The sequence below is a fragment of the Mesoplodon bidens genome (assembly GCF_964165515.1).
Source record: "Mesoplodon bidens genome assembly, chromosome: 14".
Lineage (NCBI taxonomy): Eukaryota > Metazoa > Chordata > Mammalia > Artiodactyla > Ziphiidae > Mesoplodon > Mesoplodon bidens.
Genome location: NC_138170.1, coordinates 20,204,723 through 20,225,930, shown reverse-complemented (window position 1 = coordinate 20,225,930; position 21,208 = coordinate 20,204,723). Strand labels below are relative to the sequence as shown.

At 44.0% G+C, this 21,208-nt stretch overlaps 1 protein-coding gene across 1 annotated transcript in view; it reads right to left on the bottom strand.

Moving 5' to 3' along the window:
• Positions 1–21,208, bottom strand: part of SLC9A2 (solute carrier family 9 member A2) — a gene marked incomplete at both ends in the record, with an annotated part of 86,958 nt that overhangs the window by 39,139 nt on the left and 26,611 nt on the right. The window contains 2 exons of the mRNA XM_081254465.1: positions 5,886–6,136; positions 13,338–13,801. Of these exons, the coding sequence (XP_081110591.1) occupies positions 5,886–6,136; positions 13,338–13,801 (715 nt within the window). The remainder of the gene's footprint in view (positions 1–5,885; positions 6,137–13,337; positions 13,802–21,208) is intronic.

The following is a 21,208-nucleotide window of genomic DNA, read 5'->3' as shown; positions in this document are numbered from 1 at the left end:
GCTATCAGTGAAGGCATACAGCATCATCAAAAACAAAGCTTTTATTTGCCAAGGCAATATAAGGTACAAAGAGACAGTGAACAGAGCACGAGACCCAGAGCCATAGATGGAAGCCTGTGTTATGGTCCCCTCTCTCCTTTCCCTCCAAACTCTACCTCCCTGCTGTTCTACGTGATGTGCAGGCATGCACAGACACCCTCCAGCACCTGCACTTAGCCCTGGTCTAAAGCATCCTCTCCACCTGTCCTGCTCCAAGAGCCCCAGCTGGCCTGCAGTGAAGCCAATAGCTACTCTGCATGCTGGCTGCAGGATTAAGCCAATTCTTATGCAACTGACTCAGTCTTTAATAGCCATTTCTTCTAAAAGAAAAAATTTTTTTTTGTTTCAGGGGAAGATGTAGGTGTTAGGTTAGGGGTGAATTGGAAGTTTAAAGCTCCAACTAGAAATAAGATGATGTGGCCTGCTCGCTCTCTGTTTTTTCAGGCTTTAAGACTAATTCGATTTACATGGAGGCCAGGCCAGAGACTAGGTGATAACTGATGACTTGTGTGCAGACTAGCATTTATCCAGGTTGTATTATCCAGATTGTTTGTTAAAGCTCCAGGTCTCCTTCTTACACGGAGAAAAACATCCAGGAAACATGAGAAAAGGCTAGGGAAAATTAATAAAAGATACCTGTCTTACACTCAAAATAAACAAATGATCAAACATGATGCTTTGGATCATGTTTTATGAATGTCTTGAAATGTCACGTGCTCTTTTCTTTTCCCCCATATTTTGAGAAGACCAGTAGACGTGAACTAGTCATTCTGGCCTGTAGCGCTCTGGTTTCCTATGACTGTATCTTGAAGAGATGGTCTTCTAACCACTACAACTGGTGGGCAAACCAGGAGCAACCAGAAGAAGAAGCTACAAAATGGCCAGCAAAAGCATGCTTTCTTATTGTTCTCACAGCTTGCAATAGACGACAATCACCAGTTCATACAAAGGAAAACAGGAAAGAAAGGGAACCTGATCTTCACAGCTTCAGCAGTGACCGCTTCCGTCCAGCGAGGTCAGCCCGGCTCCTGCTCCTTTATCCCTGAGCCTATCATTCTGGAAATTCCTGTTAAAGTCTCATTTTAAAAATGTCATTGAAAGTGCTTGTTTTTATTGTTAGAGTGGATACTGGGACATATCCTGGATGGGCCTGTTAACGGGAGACCCAGGGCCCAGGCCTCACCCTACAGCCATGGTTTTTGCCCACCAGGGGCCTCACTTTGCTCATTCATAAGATGGAACTGGTAATTACCATTTCCTACTTTCTTTGCAATAATGCTGCTAGAATCATTGAAACAGCAAACCGAAAATATTTTAAGTGCCCTCTAGAGAAGAAAGACTAAGGAATTATCAACCCATGAAAACAAAACTAAAGAATATTGGGTGCCTGCTGTCCTATCAGAAGGAGGACTTGGCCATTTTTTTTTAAATTCGTAGAGCACAGCAAAGAGATATCAGTATTTCCCGGCAGGCTGCCAGCTGTTGTGGGGACCAAGCATCTCCCTCTTCAGGACGGTGGGTTTTCGGCATCCCATGACTGGATCCCAGGGCAATGTACAAGGTGAGGACCAGAAAGGTGCCTGATGCCCACAAGGGGGAAAAGAGTTCCAGCTCAGTTCATGTCGGTGTGGATCTGAACTTAGGAATCCCTTAGGCATCTGTTAGTGTCCTTGGGTAAGGGGGATGATGGGAATCATTCTTGTTTTATCTCTGCGCAGTTTTCTGAACATAAAGTTCAAAACACGTGAGCCAAGACACAAATTTCTAAAATCAATGCTATGAGTCCCCTCTCCAACCCCAACTATAGAGCTGTGATACTCGAAGGGTCCAGTGCTACTGAGACATGAGGGGTCTTGTTTAAGAGACTAGAAACTTTCCCTTAACTTTAGCTCTAGAGCTGTGGAAATGCACTCTGACGCACACACATGCACACATACACACTTTCCCTACTACAACAACTTATCCCAGTACAGAAATGAGCAGAAAGATATTAGAAAATTAGAAAACAGGAACTTTCATCTACCCCCTAGTGTTTGAAGCTAAAACTCTCCTGAACACACAGGAACACGTGGACACAAATAATTCCTTAACGTTAAATTAAGAACTGAAGTATTAGGAGAGGCCACGAAGGGGAAAGAAAACCTAAGACTGTCCAGAAGTCAGCTCTCCAAACAGCTTCTAAGACAAAGAATGAGAAGACAGATGGAACTCCACCTCCTATTAATTTACTTGTTGTCAGTGAAGATCATATGAGATCACAAGTTCATGACAAAAAACCAACAGCAGTGACAGTAGGCTTTGTGGATGCCAAGATACACTGCTTCCAACATCTTTCCAAAGAAATCAAAATGCTGGAATCCTGCCCAGTGCTTTCCTACCTACGACTAACACAACACTGTAAAGCAACTATACTCTAATAAAATTTCTTCTTAAATTTACATAGAGTAAAATTCACTTTTCTTTGGTATAGAGTTCTGTGAAGTGAGATAAATGCACACAGTTGTAGAACCTTCACTACAATCAAGATATAGAACAGTTTTAAATTCTCATAAATGCTCTTTAAATTCCCACAAATTCTCCCATTCTGCCCCCTCCTAGTCAACGCTTCTCTTCATGTCCATCCTCTGGAAAGCACTTACCTGTTTTGTCTCTATAGTTCTGCCATTCGCAAAACATCTTATAACTGGAATCACACTGAATTTATCCTTTGGAATCTGAGTTCTCTCACTTAGCAATATATATCTGAGATTTATCCATGTTGTTGCATATGTTAATAGTTCATTACTTTTTATGGCTGAATGGGATTCCATTGTACACATGTACCATAATTAATTTATTCATTCACCAGATGAAAGACATCTGAGTTGTTTCTAGGTTTTGGTGATTATGAATAAAGCTGCTGTAAACATTCACACACACACAAAAAAAAGACACTGCATTTTGAACCCAGACCCATCTTCTGCTCTACAGAAAGATGTTTCTTCTTCATCAGACTTTTGTATCAACTACCTGCTCATTACATGATCTTATTCTAAGACAGGCTGCCCAAGAGTCCACCCAAGACAAAGTTGAAGCACAGGGGCATCGGAAAGGCATTAAGAAGAGGAAGGAAGAAGGCGAGAGGGATGGAGAAGCGGGAGAGAGGGGAGGACAAACCCTGGGAGGACCAGGTTTCACGCTCCACACTCTTACAAATTCAGAGAGAGGTGCATCAACCCTTCTCTCAGCTCCCCAACTGTCTGACCCCTCTGCAGATTTCCCTTTCCGTGTGGCTCCCATTTCTCTTAAACAAAAAGGGACTCTACTGAGCATGCTCAGAAGTCACGTGCCTTCACTCCCATTAACCTTAACACCTGCTTTTAAACGGTAAAAGAAGGTGCCGTCAGCATGAAGTACGATAGGAATTTCTATACTTGGTACAAGTTAAATGCGGAAACAATTACGAGTTCTATAAAAGAGGTGGCCGTGGATGTGCAATGTTAATTACATCATGACACCGATGCCCTGGACCAACACCCTCCAGTAAGGACAGTGATTACAGCGTGGGAGTGCACACAGTGCACTCTCCAAAGGGTGGACATGCATGTCTGTGATGTACCCCATACGGAGACAACACACACGGTCAGGTCTTGAAGACCACACTAATCACCCCACCTTAAGAAACAGGGTGTGACTTCTGAGAACAAACACACTTCGACGTAAATCTGTCCCTTTGTTCGCTCTCACAGCATTAACAGGGGTACGTGGTAAAATGCAAAAGTGTTTAAATCTCCTGGAATATTTCATGTAATTGTTAACATAATTTTAGTGCACTCATGGTGTGCTATGACACTATTCACGTCAATGCAATAAGGGACTTTTCTGTGCACTACGTTGTACAGTAAATGTTTACTTTGAAGTTGTGGACAAAAGTGAGGTTTTTCTATCTGCCAACAAACCACAGTAGAGAACTACCCGTGCAGTGTCCCAGGAATACGTGGCCCCATTTGTCCCTGACGTCCTAATTCCCAGAGCAAGGAAAGCCCTGATCCCATCTTTGCAGGAGGTCGGGGACATGAGGCATCACAAGCTCTGTGGACTCTGGGCCCCCCCAGACATTTCTAAGCAGAGACGCCCCAGCACTCCAACCCCATCCAACACTTCACCTGTCCTCCCCACACTCGGGAGAAGCATATTTAGATAACTGTGTGAGGGTTCTAGAACTTTTACGTATGCACTTGGTTGAAATATATTCAAGGTTCTTACACCAACCATTGTTACAATACTGCTGGGAAACTAGACACAAAGTCCCTGCCCTGTAATCTTTGCAGAGACCTTGTCACCAGCTGATCGGACACTTTCAATGACACCAGTCAAAGAACAGAGAGGAAACTGGAGGTCATACAAAAATGATATGAATAGCCACCAGGAAGGCACTGCACATTTCATCACTGGGTCAGACTGGATTAATACGGTGCTTTATTTAGGTTCCCTGGGATACAGAAAACCACACAACCTTCTAACGCATGGCTTTCACTACAGTGGGTTCCACTCTCCTCGTAGAGGGAGACAAACCTCATCTGCTTCTGCTATGAAAGTGGCGATGTGGGGCAAAAGCAAAACAATCCTTAGTCAAAGCATCACCTAAATCAGGGTGCAAGAGAAAACTTCAGGAAGAACTAGACCTACATTTACAACACAAAACTCTAAGTAGCGTAGCAGGCCCCAGCAGGACAGCCTAACATGTATTAAGCTGTAAATAAATATTTGTCAAAATTAAAACTTTTTTTTTTTTTTTTTTTTTTGCCCACAAGGCTTGAGGGATCTTAGTTCTCTGACCAGGGATCGAACCCAGGCCCCCAGCAGTGGAAGTGCAGAGTCCTAGCCACCGGACTGCCATGGAATTCCCCAAAATGAAAACTTTGAAAGGCATTCCATTAGTAAGCATTTCTCACTGGCCCTATACAAGGTGTGACCCTAATATGACAGGCTTATTCTTGGAAGCTGTAGAAATATCCACACCCAACAAGTACCCGCCTTCAAAGTGACCCTCCAATGGCTAAAACTGGATCCAAATGCTACCGTTCTCCGGCCACTTGTAGAACTTTTTGAGAACATCCTTCCAATCAGTGAGTGAATGATACACAACTGTGTCTTTAATAAATAATTTCTTGCTTTATCCACTTCTTGCTTTATAACCATACCTCTTTCTTTAAGAAGCTGAATTCAAAGTACACGATGGCATGCCTCATTCACTGAATTTTGCTTTGAATGATGTAAAGCTATGATCTCAAACCAAATCTATCATACAGAGTGAAGGTTCTCTACTACTAACATTGTTCAAAGGCATTGACATAAGCAATTCCAGACGCAGTTTGGGGGATACAGCCTGGGTGGAGTTAGTGGACCTGACCAACACTGAATGGGCATCAAACTCTGAAAATTCTTGGTGCCTGACCATCCACCCCAACACTTTATTGTCTTATTTCATGAGATCCAAGAGGTCAGTTTTAAGGCTTCCATTTTAGCACCAGATCACTTGCCTACACTTTTTTTTCTTTTTCTTGGCCACATGCGGGATCTTAGTTCCAGAACCAGGGATCGAACCTGGGCCCCCTGCAGTGGAAGCACGCAGAGTCTCAACCACTGGACCGCCAGGGAAGTTCCGCTTTAGGATATATTTGGCTGATCCATACTTTCATTTCTTTGAAACAAAGAGTAACGAAAATCTACTTTTAATTTTTCTTAAAAGAATTCAAGAACATCTACTCTTTTACATAACATATTCAATTTTCACATCGCAGCTTAGAATACCTGAATTCCACGAAATGCCACCAAGTGCTTTTAACAAGGAGTTCAATACTTACGCCATGATGCCCGACAGGTGGAACATCTCGGCTGTGATGTAGGACAAATAGCTGTACAGGAAGACGAACAGCGGTTCGATCACGCGGATGTTGTGTGTGAAGCGAGTGGTAAACGCCGCGATGAAGCCCAGGAAGATGCCAATCAGCACCCCGCCAATCCCCACGACGAAGAAGTTGGCAATTCCAGCAAACACGTCGATGGTCTCGATGGTCTTCATCTGACAGAAAGACTTGAACAGGTTGTACAAGACCTGTGGGAGAGGCAGAGGGCACGTCAGGACCCCCCAACTGCCCCGACATCCTCACGGCCCCAGAAGTCTTCCTGCCTCCTAACAAGGGCGTGTCTTCTGTGCCCCAAAGTGGACGATCAGTGGGAGTGACTGGGCATCTTTTTTTTTTTTTTTTTTTTGGCAGTACGTGGGTCTCTCACTGCTGCGGCCCCTCCCGTTGCGGAGCACAGGCTCCAGACGCGCACGCTCAGTGGCCATGGCTCACGGGCCCAGCCACTCCGCAGCATGTGGGATCCTCCTGGACCAGGGCACGAACCCACGTCCCCTGCATCGGCAGGCGGACTCTCAACCACTGCGCCACCAGGGAAGCCTGTCTTTATCTCATATTTTAACAGTGCGTTTAATAGCTGCAAACAAGAAGCATTGATGAAAGCGTGTCATCAAGAAAACTATTTCTAGATGTGAGAGAGAGGAGACTTCAAAGTTATTTATGTGACCTACTGCTAAAACATCACTTTTCGGATCCTAAAGGATTATTTTAAACAGCTTGGTTGCCGTTCAACATACCCTGCTTGCGTTGCCAATGCTTGGGAAGGAGTATGTCCCAGAGAAAGCCTGTCAGTGCTGGCTGTGAATTTAGGGACACTTCAAGGCCCCTGTTGTGGGGTTGCACCATGGAAGGACCCACCCATCCATACAGGTCCCCTCCCTGAAGACATCCTCCTCCCAGGTCACTGAGGTTCTTGTCCCGCCCACACATGCACCTCTGGTGAAACACAAGACCTGATGGAGCTTTCTTCAAGCCAAGAGGCAGCAACGTGTGTGTGTGTGTGTGTGTGTGTGTGTGTGTATCTACTATAACTTCATGCACATTTGTCCTTCTAAAGTGATGAGACTACACTGTTGCTTGGTTTCTGAAAAATTTAGTCTTTTACATAGTTTAATTAAGTCTTCAAAAATGTCAGGCATTCACACCTGCCGGGCAGGATGCTTTCAAACATGTTTCCAAGGACCACTGAGCAAATGGCAAATGCCTTTCTCTGGAGTAATTTTTTCATGAAGCCAGCAAGTGAAATACAGTCAGGCACATGCCCTGCTTCTTGTGATATCTGCAGAGGGAATCTCCAGGAAAGCCGGCTAATGGGACACTGGGATGAACACCTTTGGAGCACAGGCCGTGCTACACCCTCCTTGGGATTCTGAGAAACTCAAAATTAAACCCATCCGTCCACGGGCACACAAAACGTCAGAGGCGATACCAGGATCCAGGTCTCCTAGCTCTGGGTCAGTTCTTCAATTTTAACCATGAGAATGAGTCAGACACTCTGCTAACCAGAGTGTGTCCTGGCAAAAAGCCATTTCACCCTTTTCTACTTCAGTAACGGTCCTTTATAGCCTACACATTACAGGTTTCGGGGAACTTTTCCCTTTTCTACTGGATCATAAACTCCTTGTAATTCAGGATCTTGCCTTATTATGATTTACTTCTTCCATGTTGCCTAGTAGATGATAATAAATGTCTGTTGGTTTTGACAAAAAAAAAACAAACAGTGGATTATTACTTAGAAAGCAGTGGGCTTTTTCCCTTCTCTTGATTGTTGGTGTAACAGTTGAAAGCATTTGGTATTGGACCACCAAGAAATGACTTGAGCTTAAGAGAAGAAAAAAAGCAACTCACAAGCCCGAGGACTTAAATATCCTGAGGGGTCATCATTTGCCAGAAAAGAACTGGCTTCAAGCCGTGCTGCTTCCTCGCATCCAGAGACTGCTGCATACGTCAGATTTCATCCACATCAACACGCCATGATCACTTCCTGAGAGCGGATCAGAGATGTTCTATATTTACCCCTTGCCTCTAAAGAGCCCAGGCCAAAAGGTGACGGTCACCTGCTGCCCAGGGAGAGGGACAGATTTTCCAGCCTCCAGCCCTGCACAGATAGCCTCCCCGGGCCACTCAGGCTCTGGGTTCCGACCCCCGGTTTCCACTTGCCTGCCTCCCGCCCGCACCAGTTGAATGGCCCCTGCAGCTACTGCAAGACTCACTTCCTTTATACCATTCCTCACTCTCAAGTTGAAAATTGTTGGCTGCCTGACTTAGGGAAGAAGGCTCAATACACCTGATACATGTTTTTAATGCTTTGTGACACCCTGCGGTCTAGGACAGGGTCTCACCACAGCTCTACAAAGCACACCGTATGTATTTTCAGCCCTGGCCCTGGCTTCTCTTGATAGAAACCCAGCCCCTAAACCGAGGGAAACTCTATCTGTCTTCCATGGCGCCACTCAAGTCGCTGTTCCTCTCCGGACTTCCTGGATTCCTTCGGCGCCTGCGAGTCGGCCTTCCCTCCGCCCCTCCTGCAACACAGATGATGCCCCAAACCATCCAGCATTTGGGGACGCGCCATCCTGTGTTGCTGGTGCTGCCTCTTGAATGCCAAGCTCATTTCCTCCGAGGAATTAGAAATCCCCTGTGCACAGAACCCAAGTCTTCTCTTTCTGTCTCAGCTCCCCTCCCCCTCCCTACCCCATCTAGACACTGATGAGGCCTCCAAAGGAAGCTCAGGTACTCATTCCAAAGGAACAACAGGAATACACCATAATCTTTCCCAAGCTGTTTTCCAGGCAGCCCCAGCCATGGCATCTCTCAAACATACATTCTGTGTTTAATATCCCTTTAAGTTTTGCAAAGAGTAAAGCTGAGTCACAGGCTTTTCACTTTCAGTGCGCTGTCAGAAGCTCCAGTTTCATCATTCCACTTCCTCGGATGCTGGGGCCACCTTACGAGAAACTAGCTTAGGTAGAGACGTTACCTTGACAACCAGAAAGCTTTCCATAACCTCCCACCCGTTGTACACTGAACCTGGTACCTAGGGATGGGCACAAGATAAAATTCTTTTAGTTACAACCAGCCATAACCCCACAGTTATTTAGTTCATGCCAGTTACGTCCTTTAATTTTACCACAAGGGAATCTATATAGAAAGGTGCTTTTGAAGTTATAATTTACATGTAGTATATGTATATGTATTATGTATGTGGCTACAATTATGTCTCTAGTTGGTCTGTGCAAAGTTGACCTCAACTTGACAACTGAATCTTTAGAAAACCGAAAAGCCAGGGGTGCCTGTTTGCTGGATTCTATCAATATAACAGGCTAATGTGACAGCTGAGTACTTTCAAATGTTTCTACTCATTATTATTTTTTTAAATACTTGTGTATATTAAAATTAGATATGATCTGTTTTGAGCTTTGATTTAAAATGTGCAACAATGCAGTGAAATCATGTACTGCAAGGATGCAAACAATACAGAGTTTTTGTTCAGCATAGCTCTGTTCCAGAAAAAGTTTTCAGGTCGCTTTTCCTGATATGGAACACAAAGGATAATCATTTTTGCGTAAGTAATTTTAAATCTGTTCTGCTATTTGCAAAAGCAAAATTAAGTACCAAGTGGTCACTCTTTACTCTCCAGCTTCCTGAGTTAAATTCCACTGCCCGGCACATAATGTCTGGGCCATTAGTGTGTACCCCTAGCTTCTGACTTAAGAGCCAGCTCTCCTTAACCAATTCTAGTTAGGGTAGACTGAGGAAGCTCTGTAAGTGTTCTTGGAAAATGTGTCAGAATATTCAGTGGTTGCCTTCACACCTTCTAGAAATTACCATGTAAGCCTAACTCATTCGATCATGGACTACAATGGAAACAGCAGTACTTCTCAGATAGCTGAGAACCTGAACAATCTTTACCCAATAAGGGAAAGTTGGAAAGGTTTCCTTAAAATATTTCCTATAAGGGAAAGCACAAAAATCCTATTTAAAAATCTCAGCTTTTTCTTTTTTGACGGTCATTTCTCCAGTTAATGCCAATCTATGATAGCCCCAGACCATAGAACAAAGAGTTTGACTTCAGTTTATATTATATATTATCAATTTCCCTTTGCTTTGAGACATTTTTATGGTAGATTTTCTCCCTTTCAAATCTTCTAAGCTCACTGTTGAACTTACCAGTTAATTGCCTGACCTACAATTGTGCTCATCCTCCAGCCTATGTTTTTTTTTTTTAATTTTATTTATTTTATTTTTTTTTTTTTTTGCGGTACACGGGCCTCTCACTACTGTGGCCTCTCCCGTTGCGGAGCACAGGCTCCGGACGCGCAGGCTCCGTGGCCATGGCTCATGGGCCCAGCCGCTCCGCAGCATGTGGGATCTTCCCGGACTGGGGCACGAACCCGTGTCCCCCGCATCGGCAGGCGGACCTCTACCACTGTGCCACCAGAAAAGCCCCAGCCTATGTTTTTAACCTGACTTCTGTTTAATCTCTACCCTTCTAGTTGCAGCATTTAGTGACTCAGCCTTCTCCATGTATGCAGCAGGGTCTATGTTTTTCATACCTTTCCCTAACCCATGAGTTCCTTAAACCTCTCCTAGAGATAAGACTAGATGAATGAATCAAAGAATCTTCTATAAAACATCTCTACCTCTATTCTTTGAGAACACCTGACTAGGAGACAAAATTATAATTTTTTATACCATTTTCTAATTGTTCCTAACACCTGGTCAATTCAGCCCACTATTCAGCCAGTCTGGTGAAGGAAATACCTGGTGGGTTATTCTTCAGTGTTAGGTGGGCAGAGCCCCCCAAGCACACGCTGATATCTGTGGGAGGTGGCTTTAAGGGTCCACATGGCTTTTGGCCCAGGGTAAATAACCTACCAACGAAGCCTCTTTCATTTGAAACCACTAGAGTCCTTCTGACTTACAGGCTTTGGCCTGGAAACAAGGGCTCCACATCTAAAGAACAGCCATGCCCTTTCTCCGTCCTTGGCCCGCTTCCTGCCGTGGAATGGCTGGCCCTCAACCTGGCTCACTGCCGTCTCTGGGTCAGCCCTCCATCTCAACCATAAAACCACATCTGATGGCTTTGAGCCTCTGGACAGGAAGCACAGGATGTGCCTCTAGAAGGCACGCTTTAAAGGGTAGTTTAGCCAGATCGTTTGCTGAGATCTGATTCTTGACACACTCAAAGAATGGACCACCGAGGCGAATGAATGAGAAATCTCAGAAGAGAAGGGAAAGCAGTGCAAAGATACAGCAGGTCCTTCTGAAACCGACCTGATGTTGCTACCTTGCCCTAGGAGGAATGCAGCAGGGTGCTATTATTTCTTTGTAAAGTTTTCTATACCCTAAACAGACCCAAGATTCCCACACTGAAATTCCCACAGTCGCCCTAGAACCAAGGTAAAAATGTATATATCTAACATTAGTCACAGTGGAAAACTTCATGCCTCCGGAAATGAGAATGAGTTATAAAACATCTTCATTGTTATGGCAGTTTCCCAGTTAAAATTTAATACTGGTGAGTTAATGACTAAGCACCGTTAATGAATAATGGAATAAATGAAGTGGATTTTGTTACTTGAGTGAAGTAACTGCACTGTCTCAAAATAGCTCTTAGCTATACTAAAAAATGGTGTTTCCTTATCAGTAAATGATTTTTATGTAATAATATCCACATGGAGTTAACGAACATCCTTAAAGGTGATATTTTATTCAGGTCAGGGGTCTGAATACAGGCTAACAGAGAATAATGTTGGTTTCTATGTTAACTTGTTTTTTGTGTGTCACATTATTGTAAAGTTTAACTGAATTATTAAAAGGATATTCTAAGCTTGTTTCTGAAGCTGATCACAGTAATCTACCTTTGGATGAGGATCAGATGCCCCATGACCTGCACATAGGACATTACACATACTGGAAAAGACATCATTTAAAGAACCCTCTTGGGGACTTGCCCTGGTGGTCCAGTGGTTAAGAATCCACCTTCCAATGCAGGGGACGTACGTTCGATCCCTGGTGGGGGAACTAAGATCCCACATGCTGCGGGACAACTAAGCCCGCGCGCCACAACTACTGAGCCCGCACGCTCTGGAGCCTGCGAGCCACAACAGAGAGAAGCCCACGCACTGCAACGAAGATCCTGCGTGCCGCAACTAAGACCCGACGCAGCCAAATAAATAAATAAATAAAATTTTCAAAAATAAAAATTAAAAAAAGTGACAAATTACAAAAAGAATCCTCTCTCCAACTTCGATGGAAGGACCCTCATCAGGCACTCTTTAAGCAACACACACACACTAAAACTGAAGCGAATTGACTCTTTTTTTTCTTGAAATCTACGTTAACTTTTAAATGAATCAGGAATACCATTTTAATAATAGGAACTAACAGAGGGGATAATATAAATTACTTAAGTTACTTAAATACACTTTACTTAACATTTCCTTCAATTTTCTTATTTGCAAAATGGGAAGAATACCTATTTCATAGGCTGTTATAAAACTCCGTGCACAAGGTATGCATTCGCTACCGTTCCTATCACCATCACTACTACAGAATCCTGGCTAACCTAAAACAGCATCACCCATGCCCGCCGACTGGTTAACCAGCCCAAGGTCACCTGAGTGTCCTTGACTGGTGGAGAAGGTCTGGACAGCCATGTGGGTGAGGGGAGAGGCTTCTCCCCTGAGCTCAGAAAGCAGGTCAATCCTCCAATGTTAAGCTCATGAGAGCCTCTGACTCTAATTATGTGGCAATTAGTGAGAATTAAAAATAATTTGCATTTTCTGAATAAATATCCATTTATGGGAAAATGGTGAGGACCCAACGTCTGCTGGCTGAGTAAGAAGAGGAAGTGAGTTGTGTGATGAAAAATCTGCCTCCAATCTGGAAATAAAAAATACACCCTCCCCAGAGGGAGAACAGCACTCAGTGGGCAAGATCCTTTCACCTGTACTATACACGCCACATACTGAGAGCAGCACTTCTCACAAAGAACGCTGGGACCTTAAGTCCTTTGAATTCTGATCAAAACCCATCACTGTTGAAGCTGTCACAGTGAGAAACCTCCAGGGATACACAGGTCACAGTCACTGTGATGCTTCTCTGGCAGCAGCAAAGCCATACAAGCAGGGACCAGCCACAGAGCTGGCAGGATCCAGGCAAAAGGAAGTGAGAGGCCCTTTGTAGAACCACAGATAAATAACAAATAATAAATTTACTGAGAATTTTAAGACAGCGAGAACAGAGCCTTGAACCAAGTGAGGGGCCCTTCCCAGCGCAGGGCTGGGGACCGCTCAGCTGCCTGCTCTGCAGACAGGGTCTCCCCTCAGCAGCTGGTGGGTGGCGGCCCCGGCCTGGTGGAGTGATGTCGTGTGAACCGTCACTCACCACTGTCACGGCATCATTCAGCAGGGACTCCCCAAAGACCAGGATGTAGAGCTGCTCGTTGACATGGATATTCTCAAAGACAGCGAGCACGGCCACGGGGTCCACCGCCGAGATTAAGCTGCCAAAGAGCAGATTCTGGAGCAGAGTGATGTCACTCAGGCCGAAGGCTTCGATCTGGCAGATCCCAAACAGAGACACCCCGATGCCAATGGAATTCCAAAGCGTCCCGACCACGGCATACCAGAAGATGGTGCCGATGTTCTCGAAGAACGGGCGGGTGGGCATGAAATAGCCCGCATCCAGCACGATGGGGGGGAGGAGGTACAGGAAAAACACGTCCGTCTTCATGGCCGGGGGGGATTTCTCATCCACTCCAAAAATAATCCCACCCAGCAGAAGTCCGACCATGATGAGGAGGCAGCTCTCAGGTACTATGGTAGGTAATTTGTGATACAGATGGAAGCCTGTTAAAGAAAAAATAAATAAAGATGAAATCTGGGTTATGAAAAAATAAAGATGAAATTTGGGTTATGAAAAAATAAATAAAGACGAAATTTGGGTTATGAAAAACTAAAGACGAAATTGGGTTATGAAAAAATAAATAAAGATGAAATTTGGGTTATGAAAAAATAAATAAAGATGAAATTTGGGTTATGAAAAAATAAAGATGAAATTTGGGTTATGAAAAAATAAATAAAGACAAAATTTGGGTTATGTGAGAATTATGGAAAAGGCAAACTGGTTCCCTCTGACAGAACCAATAGGTCCTATTTCAAAACCTCCCAGGTCAACGTAATTGGCTATACACTGGCTTTAGATATTACGATGCAAAAGTCAGATGATCCCCTTAAAACTATTCACAAAGCACATTCAGGTACACATTTCAATTGAAATCAGAAGTAGAATACTATAGGAACACGATGTCTAAACAGCACAGCTTTCATCTAAATGTCTATTTTCTTAAATAAGACAATGCAATTTTACATTTGAAGCAATATTGTGACTCCCAATATGTTTTCAGATGTCACAAACCATTTCATCCTCATAAAAACCCTAAGGAGTAAGACAAGGAGGTATTTTCACCCCTTTTTTTATTTAAGTGGAAACTGAGGCTCAAAAAGATACGGGGTCTTGCCAAGGTAGCCAGATCACAGGCCAGGTTTTGGATCACCGCTGGCCCCTCTGGTATTGAGAAGAGTTTGTAACTTCCTGAATATCGATATTTCTAATTTCAGATTCCTTCATTTGGAATGCTGAATACGTTTAATTTTCGTATGTCTGCTCCTTCAGAGACAACCAAATCAACATCAAAGGTCCATCAGATAACTACCGAAAAGTGAGGCATATAAACACGCCATGATCTCCAATGTCATGGAGTTTCTAATCAAGGCAGGAACAGACGTGTTTATGACTTACTCTAGTATAAGGCATCATATGGTAAAGCCCCAGTCAAGCACTAAGGGAATAGAGAAGAGGAAATCTGCTGAGGATGGCATGGATGAGGTAGCATCTTGCATTAATCACATAGAGAAGGCAGGAAGAGTCTCCTAAGAAGTGAAGGAATGGAAGAAAACACCTTTTCCTAATTCATGGTGGAGCCTAGTGTGGCTTTAATGCAGACACCATGTTAGGGGGCGGCCCATAGCAGGGAAATGGGAGGGAAATGCAGGTGGTACCAGCATGTGGGCAACACAGGAAGCAACTTCACACACGGAGGTCACTTGGCAGGGCTTACGTGAGGCCAGCCCTTATTGGCAAGGCAATAGCGGGCCATCCTGAAGGCATTTCATACCTTTTAGAATTAAAGCAGCATATGGAAATTAGCTGAATTATAGGAAGACTATATTAAAATGACAGAGTAAGTCCTTAGAAACTTACAATCACCACAGGTTTAACAAGTAAACCCTTAGAAGCCTACAAAACATAAAGAAGTCACAGCATGAAATATGTGTGGGCCCCCCAAAATGTAACCATAATTTGAAGAAATTTAAAATTTCTTTAAGAATTAGTTTCTAAATAATAAAGTGAACATCTTTAGATTGGGTATTCAACTCATCCCTCCAGCTTGGATTATTTTCTTACTCACATTACAGCAGACTCCAATTATCATTGGGGAATAAATGCATTCAGCTGATGCAGCTACGCCGGACCCCTGACCCTCTGGCCTGTTGACCTCTCTGTGTTAAACAGAGAAGTTAAAAAAAATATGTCCACAGGGCTTCCCTGGCGGCGCAGTGGTTGAGAGTCCGCCTGCCAATGCAGGAGACGGGTTCATGCCCCGGTCCGGGAAGATCCCGCATGCTGCAGAGCGGCTGGGCCCGTGAGCCATGGCCGCTGAGCCTGCGCGTCCGGAGCCTGTGCTCCGCAACGGGAGAGGCCACAGAGTGAGAGGCCCGCGTACCGCAAAAAAAAAAAAATATATGCCCACTGAAAACCACATCTTTGCAACCCCTCCGCACACTGACTCCTGCTTCTATATCAACTTTCCCTGTAAGATGTCCTGGTACAGCCTCCCTGGCCCCCTGGGGTCCAGTGCAATCTGCTCCTTGGTGGAATGCAGAGCACAAAGGCCCAATCTGAGGGCGCCCTGTGTGCCCTGGGCCGTAACAGCTGCCCCCTGGCTTAGAATCCAGCTCCCCGACTCCCTGCGTGTGGCCTCGGAGGGGTTCCCACCAGGCCCAGGCCAGGTGTGCTCACCTGTGAAATGGGGACACACACACCTTTCCCATAAAGAGCGGTAACAGTAACTAACCACTGGCCTGCAATGTCACGTATGCCCCGACGTTTCGTTTTCTGTCTCTCTTCTCCTTGAAAAAGCAAGAGAAAACGGTTCTCAAGAAATGCCCAGAAGCAAGGAACAGGATCTCTGCAGACCGACTGGAAACCGGATAAAGCCTGCTTTGGCGGGCTCCTGCTTCCTCTACTGCCTTTTTCTTTCCTGTTCTGCCACCCAGCCTTGGTAGCCTGTGCTCTCACACGGGGCGGGGCGGGGGGGGGGCATCCTTCACTGTGTTGAAAGGAGATCCTTACTCCTAAGAACGGAGCATGGGAGACCAGGTAGGTGGGAGAAAGGAAGAAACGCTGCCTGCTTAAACTCATCACAGGGAAGGACCAATGGCCGCCGTGCTTGCCACGTGACTGATCCTGACCAGGATCCCAGGTGCGCGGGAAACCAGGATGCAGTCAGACAGAAGGGCCACCAGGCTGGAGGGCTAAAGGAGGCCTGGAGCAAGGGAAGGGAGCAGGGGGAAATCCCGTGGTCGCCCAAATCAGAAAAGAACGGCAACAGGCCAAGCGCACTTGTTTAAGAAAACAGGTGTTTATATTTAGAAAAGGCTGTTCGCCTTTCTCTTCTGAATGCTTAGGCCATTCAGCACTGGTCTGAGTGACCCTTGCTTGAAATAGGATGGCAGTTACTGAATCTGCCCAGTTGTTCCACAGGCAAGAAGGGATTAGATGAGGCGCAGTCACAAGAGATCTGAGTCCAGTGCTTTTTGGGGAACATAAGCAGAGACGCTGAATTTTATAACACTCCCTCCTGGCAGAAACGGTTCTGTGCGGAAGTGTCTATTCTTTCACCAACCACAGGAGTCAAACCTCCTAGCAAAGCAGTTAGGCAAAACAAAACAAAATAAAGGCTTCTTAAATGTCACTGTTCACAGAATGAAACAAATACATCAGCATTTACACACGTGCATATATTTATGGCTCCCCTGGCCACAACCAAGTATTTCTTGAAGAGAAAATGAACTTGAATAGACCAGGGTCATTAACCCACCTAACAGTATTGACAGATACATCAGTTACCAGGAGAAAACTTTTTGATGATTTTTACAAGGCTGAACATGAGCTACTGAAGGTACAATCTACTCTTTAGTCCAGGGGTCAGTTAACTTTTTTCTGTAAAGGGCCTGATAGTAAATGCTCTCAGCTTGCAGGGCATACTTTGCTATTATAGTACAAAAGTAGCCAGAGTTAATATCTAAATGCATCGGTGTGGGTGTATTCCGATCAAAGTTTATTCATGGGCATTGAAACTAGAATACAGTTTTATATGTCACCAAATATCATTCTTGTTTTGATTTTGTTTAACCATTTAAAAATGTCAAAGCCATTCTTGACCCACAGACCATATAGAACCATGCTGGGTGCCCTCTCTGGCCCCTGGGCTGTGGTTTACTTACCCTGGTTCAGTTTGTACCTTGTATTTCCTGCTAACTTCTATTTAGAGTGTCTGGGGCATTGTACTTGTGTCATTCACTTTTTATTTCTGGAACATAAAAGTCTATGAGGATGGATGCTTTAAATTTTATTTTATTTTAATTGCAACAGAAATTCACTTAGTGGGAAAGGGAACAGAATTAGGATCTCACACCAAATACATAGTCAAGTGACTCTATCTTCCTTTCTCTTTGCATATAAGTGTTGGAATGAACTGAACTTAAAAACTAAAGATCTAGGTATAACTGAGTGCAATGCAATTAATTCACTATATTTTCTCATTACACATAAAATAATCCATTTGTTAAATTCTGGAAAGAAAGCAAAGTGAACAGTAACACAGGAAGCTTCCAGAGAGCAGGATCCATAAAAGAGCAACAGTGTAAAAATCTGAATCAGAGAAAACCACCCCTCCACCACCACCATCACCAACAAAAAAATACAAAATGTTTCCAAAAAAATACAGTTCTAATTAACCAGCTGCACAACAGCAAGGGAAAGTGGAAACCTGCAGAGGTAAGAAGAGAGAAACACCTTCAGTTGAGAAACTTCTCACTGGAGGTGAATACAGACACACACGTTCTAACTAATGCTCCACGTTTTAAGAGAGCCTAAAAAAATAATGAGATTTATAAGATCCACAAATATTTGCCAAGCCCGTGTTAAGTAGGGGACAAGTACCCTTGGGAACAAGGTCAGTGAGGGCAGCCAGACCCTGTGGCTGCCAGACCCAGAACTAGCTTCCCCGGCTGGTGCTTCTTGAAGCAACCCTGGGAAACTGTGGATTTAACATAAAGAATATTCAGAAAGTTATGCCCATTTGGTTGGAGAACAAAAGGTAAATATTTATGGAATACATTAAACTTGTTTTTAAGAGAAATAAACAAGTTTGTTCAAGTCTAAAAATGCTGACTTTATGTATCCCAATTCACATAGCAATCAAATATACATTAAAAAAAATAGAATTGCAACATGCAATAGACAGAAGCAGAGAGAAAACAGTAAGAAGTACCACTCTGATCAGATACATAAAAACAAACTGCTATCACTGCATGATAACTCTAGTCGACAAAGACCAAGTAAGAAAATTTAACTCTAAAAATAAGTAGAATCAAATTGAGTAAATAAATAATACAAGCAAATAATAAAAAGATAAGCAAATAAATACATAAAAAGAATAGAAGTCAGTAAATAGCAGAATTAACTGCTCTATGTCAGTAACATTAACCTGAGAATATGGATTTCTCACAACACTTAGTCACATGCTGGGATTGAAACACACATCTAATTTCTCTCCATCAAAAAGTAGCACCACTGTGAAGATAGAGGTCTTAAGAATGCTCCACTTATGAGATCTGCAAAGGACTTATAATAATAGATTAATTGAAAAATATGAAATTATAAAGGAAACATTAAAATTTTGTTGGGATTATCCCAAAGCAGAACTTAGATGGTATTTAATTTCTCCAAATGACTTGACCACTTACAAAAAAGAGAAAACCAATGTGTGTTTAGTCTGTCCATGAAGAACCTGAGAAGGAACAAGCAGAGTTAAACCCTTAAGAGGGTATTTGTTGAGTACCTTCCCTATATAAGACTCTGAGGGGCCCAGAGATGGATCACAAATGGGCCATGTCTTCAGTGAGCTTATATTTGGCACATAAGATAAGACTGTAAGTAATTATAGTACAAGATAGAAAGTGATACATGCTATGAAAGAAGAGGTATAATAAGTACCAGAGAAGTAAGAAGAGGAGGGAAATTAATTCAGATGAGGAAATTCAAGAAGGAACTGGAGCAGGTGGCATTGAGATAGCTGGATGTGGATATTTCCATTCGGAGGGGAGGAAGCACAAGGAAGACAGGAGGAAAGGCTGGGCATCCCGAGGACAGGGTGGCAGGGCTGGCCTGAATATGAAGTGTATAGGGCAAGTCAATGGAGAGGGGCCATCAACCGGGGAGCAGCCACACTGTAGAAGGCCTGGAAAGCTGATCCTTCAAAACCTGCCTTTGTTCTGTGGATAAGGGGACGGGGAGCCAGTGAGGGTGTCTCAAACCATCCTTGTCTTCCACACATGGAGTGGACAAGCTCCTCCCAAGAAACCAGAGACCAGACTTTAAAAATGAGAGGATCAAGGCCGTCCAGTTAGAGTTTTAAACCAGATGTATGTGATTAACCATCGGTAGAAATAAATAAAAAGTTGATGCAAACATGTGACTAAAAAGTGTAAGAGGGCTTCCCTGGTGGCGCAGTGGTTGAGAGTCCGCCTGCCGATGCAGGGGACACGGGTTCGTGCCCCGGTCCGGGAGGATCCCGCATGCCGCGGAGCAGCTGGGCCCGTGAGCCATGGCCGCTGAGCCTGCGCGTCCGGAGCCTGTGCTCCGCAGCGGGAGGGGCCACGGCAGTGAGAGGCCCGCGTACCGCAAAAAAAAAAAAAAAAAAAAAAAAAAAGTGTAAGAACACCCCAAACTCCAAAGGGATCTATACATAATCTCATAAAGTCCAGTCTGTAAGGAGATCCACTCAGCACATGGAGGGGTTAATGACAGAATCCTACTATTTAGCAATGAAAAAAAGAAAAAAAAAAACAGTTACATATAACAAAAGAAAAAACTACATTGCAGCATTATATATGACAGGGAAAAAGCAAGCAATAAAACGTATCCATCTCATTCAATCTTTTTTTTCATACAATAGACATTTATGGAGACCCCACTCTGTGCTGGGTACCATATCAAAGCACTAGGGATGTAGTGGTGAATAAAAGAAAGTTTTTTTCACTGGAACGCTTCAGTGATGGGCAATAAAATATATAAATCAACCAATAAATTCACAGTTGACAGGTGCTGATGAACACTACAAAGAAAGGCAGAGAAGGGTGAGAGTATCCAGAAGGACAGGACGGGATAGAATCTGACATCAGTGTGGGCAGGGAAAGCCTCTTTGATGGGTGACATCTGAACAAAACCCTACATGAAGTGAGGGTGTGGGACATGGTGGAAGAACTTTCTAAAAGAGAGGAACAAGGGCCCTGAGTTGGGAGCACCCTGAGCAAGGGGGCTACTGCGGCTGGAGCATGGGAAGTAAGGAGAACATGGTAGGAAATGATGAAAGAGAGGCAGCAAAATGCTAGAGCACGCCAAGCCTGTCACCACGGGAAAGACTCTGGATATTCTCTGAGACCAACAGGGAGCCACTGAAGGTTTCTGAACAGAGGAGTGTCATCATCAGATTCACAGTTTTACAGGGTCATTCTGGCTGCTGTGGAAGAAGAGAAGCAGGAAGACTAGTCAAGAATCTTCCAGCAACATGGGAAAGAGATGATGGTGGCTTTCATGAACATGCTGGGGAGAATGAGGAGAGGTTGGATGCTGGATATATTTTGAGAGCTGCTCCAACAGAATGTGTTGCTGGCCTGGATGAGGGATGTGAGTGTGATACTGTGATATAATTTTTTTTTTAAATAGCTATTTTGTTCTTCATCCCCAGCTCCTGGACAGAGCTCCTAAAACCTTGCTAACTCCCTAAGCAATAAAGGTGCTAAGAGCCTCTTTTGTTCTACTATTTGATCTTTGCCTTCAAGTCTCAACACAGAGTTCTTAACTTCCTTGGCATTTTCTGGGTGACAGGAGCATCTTTTGCTCTAATC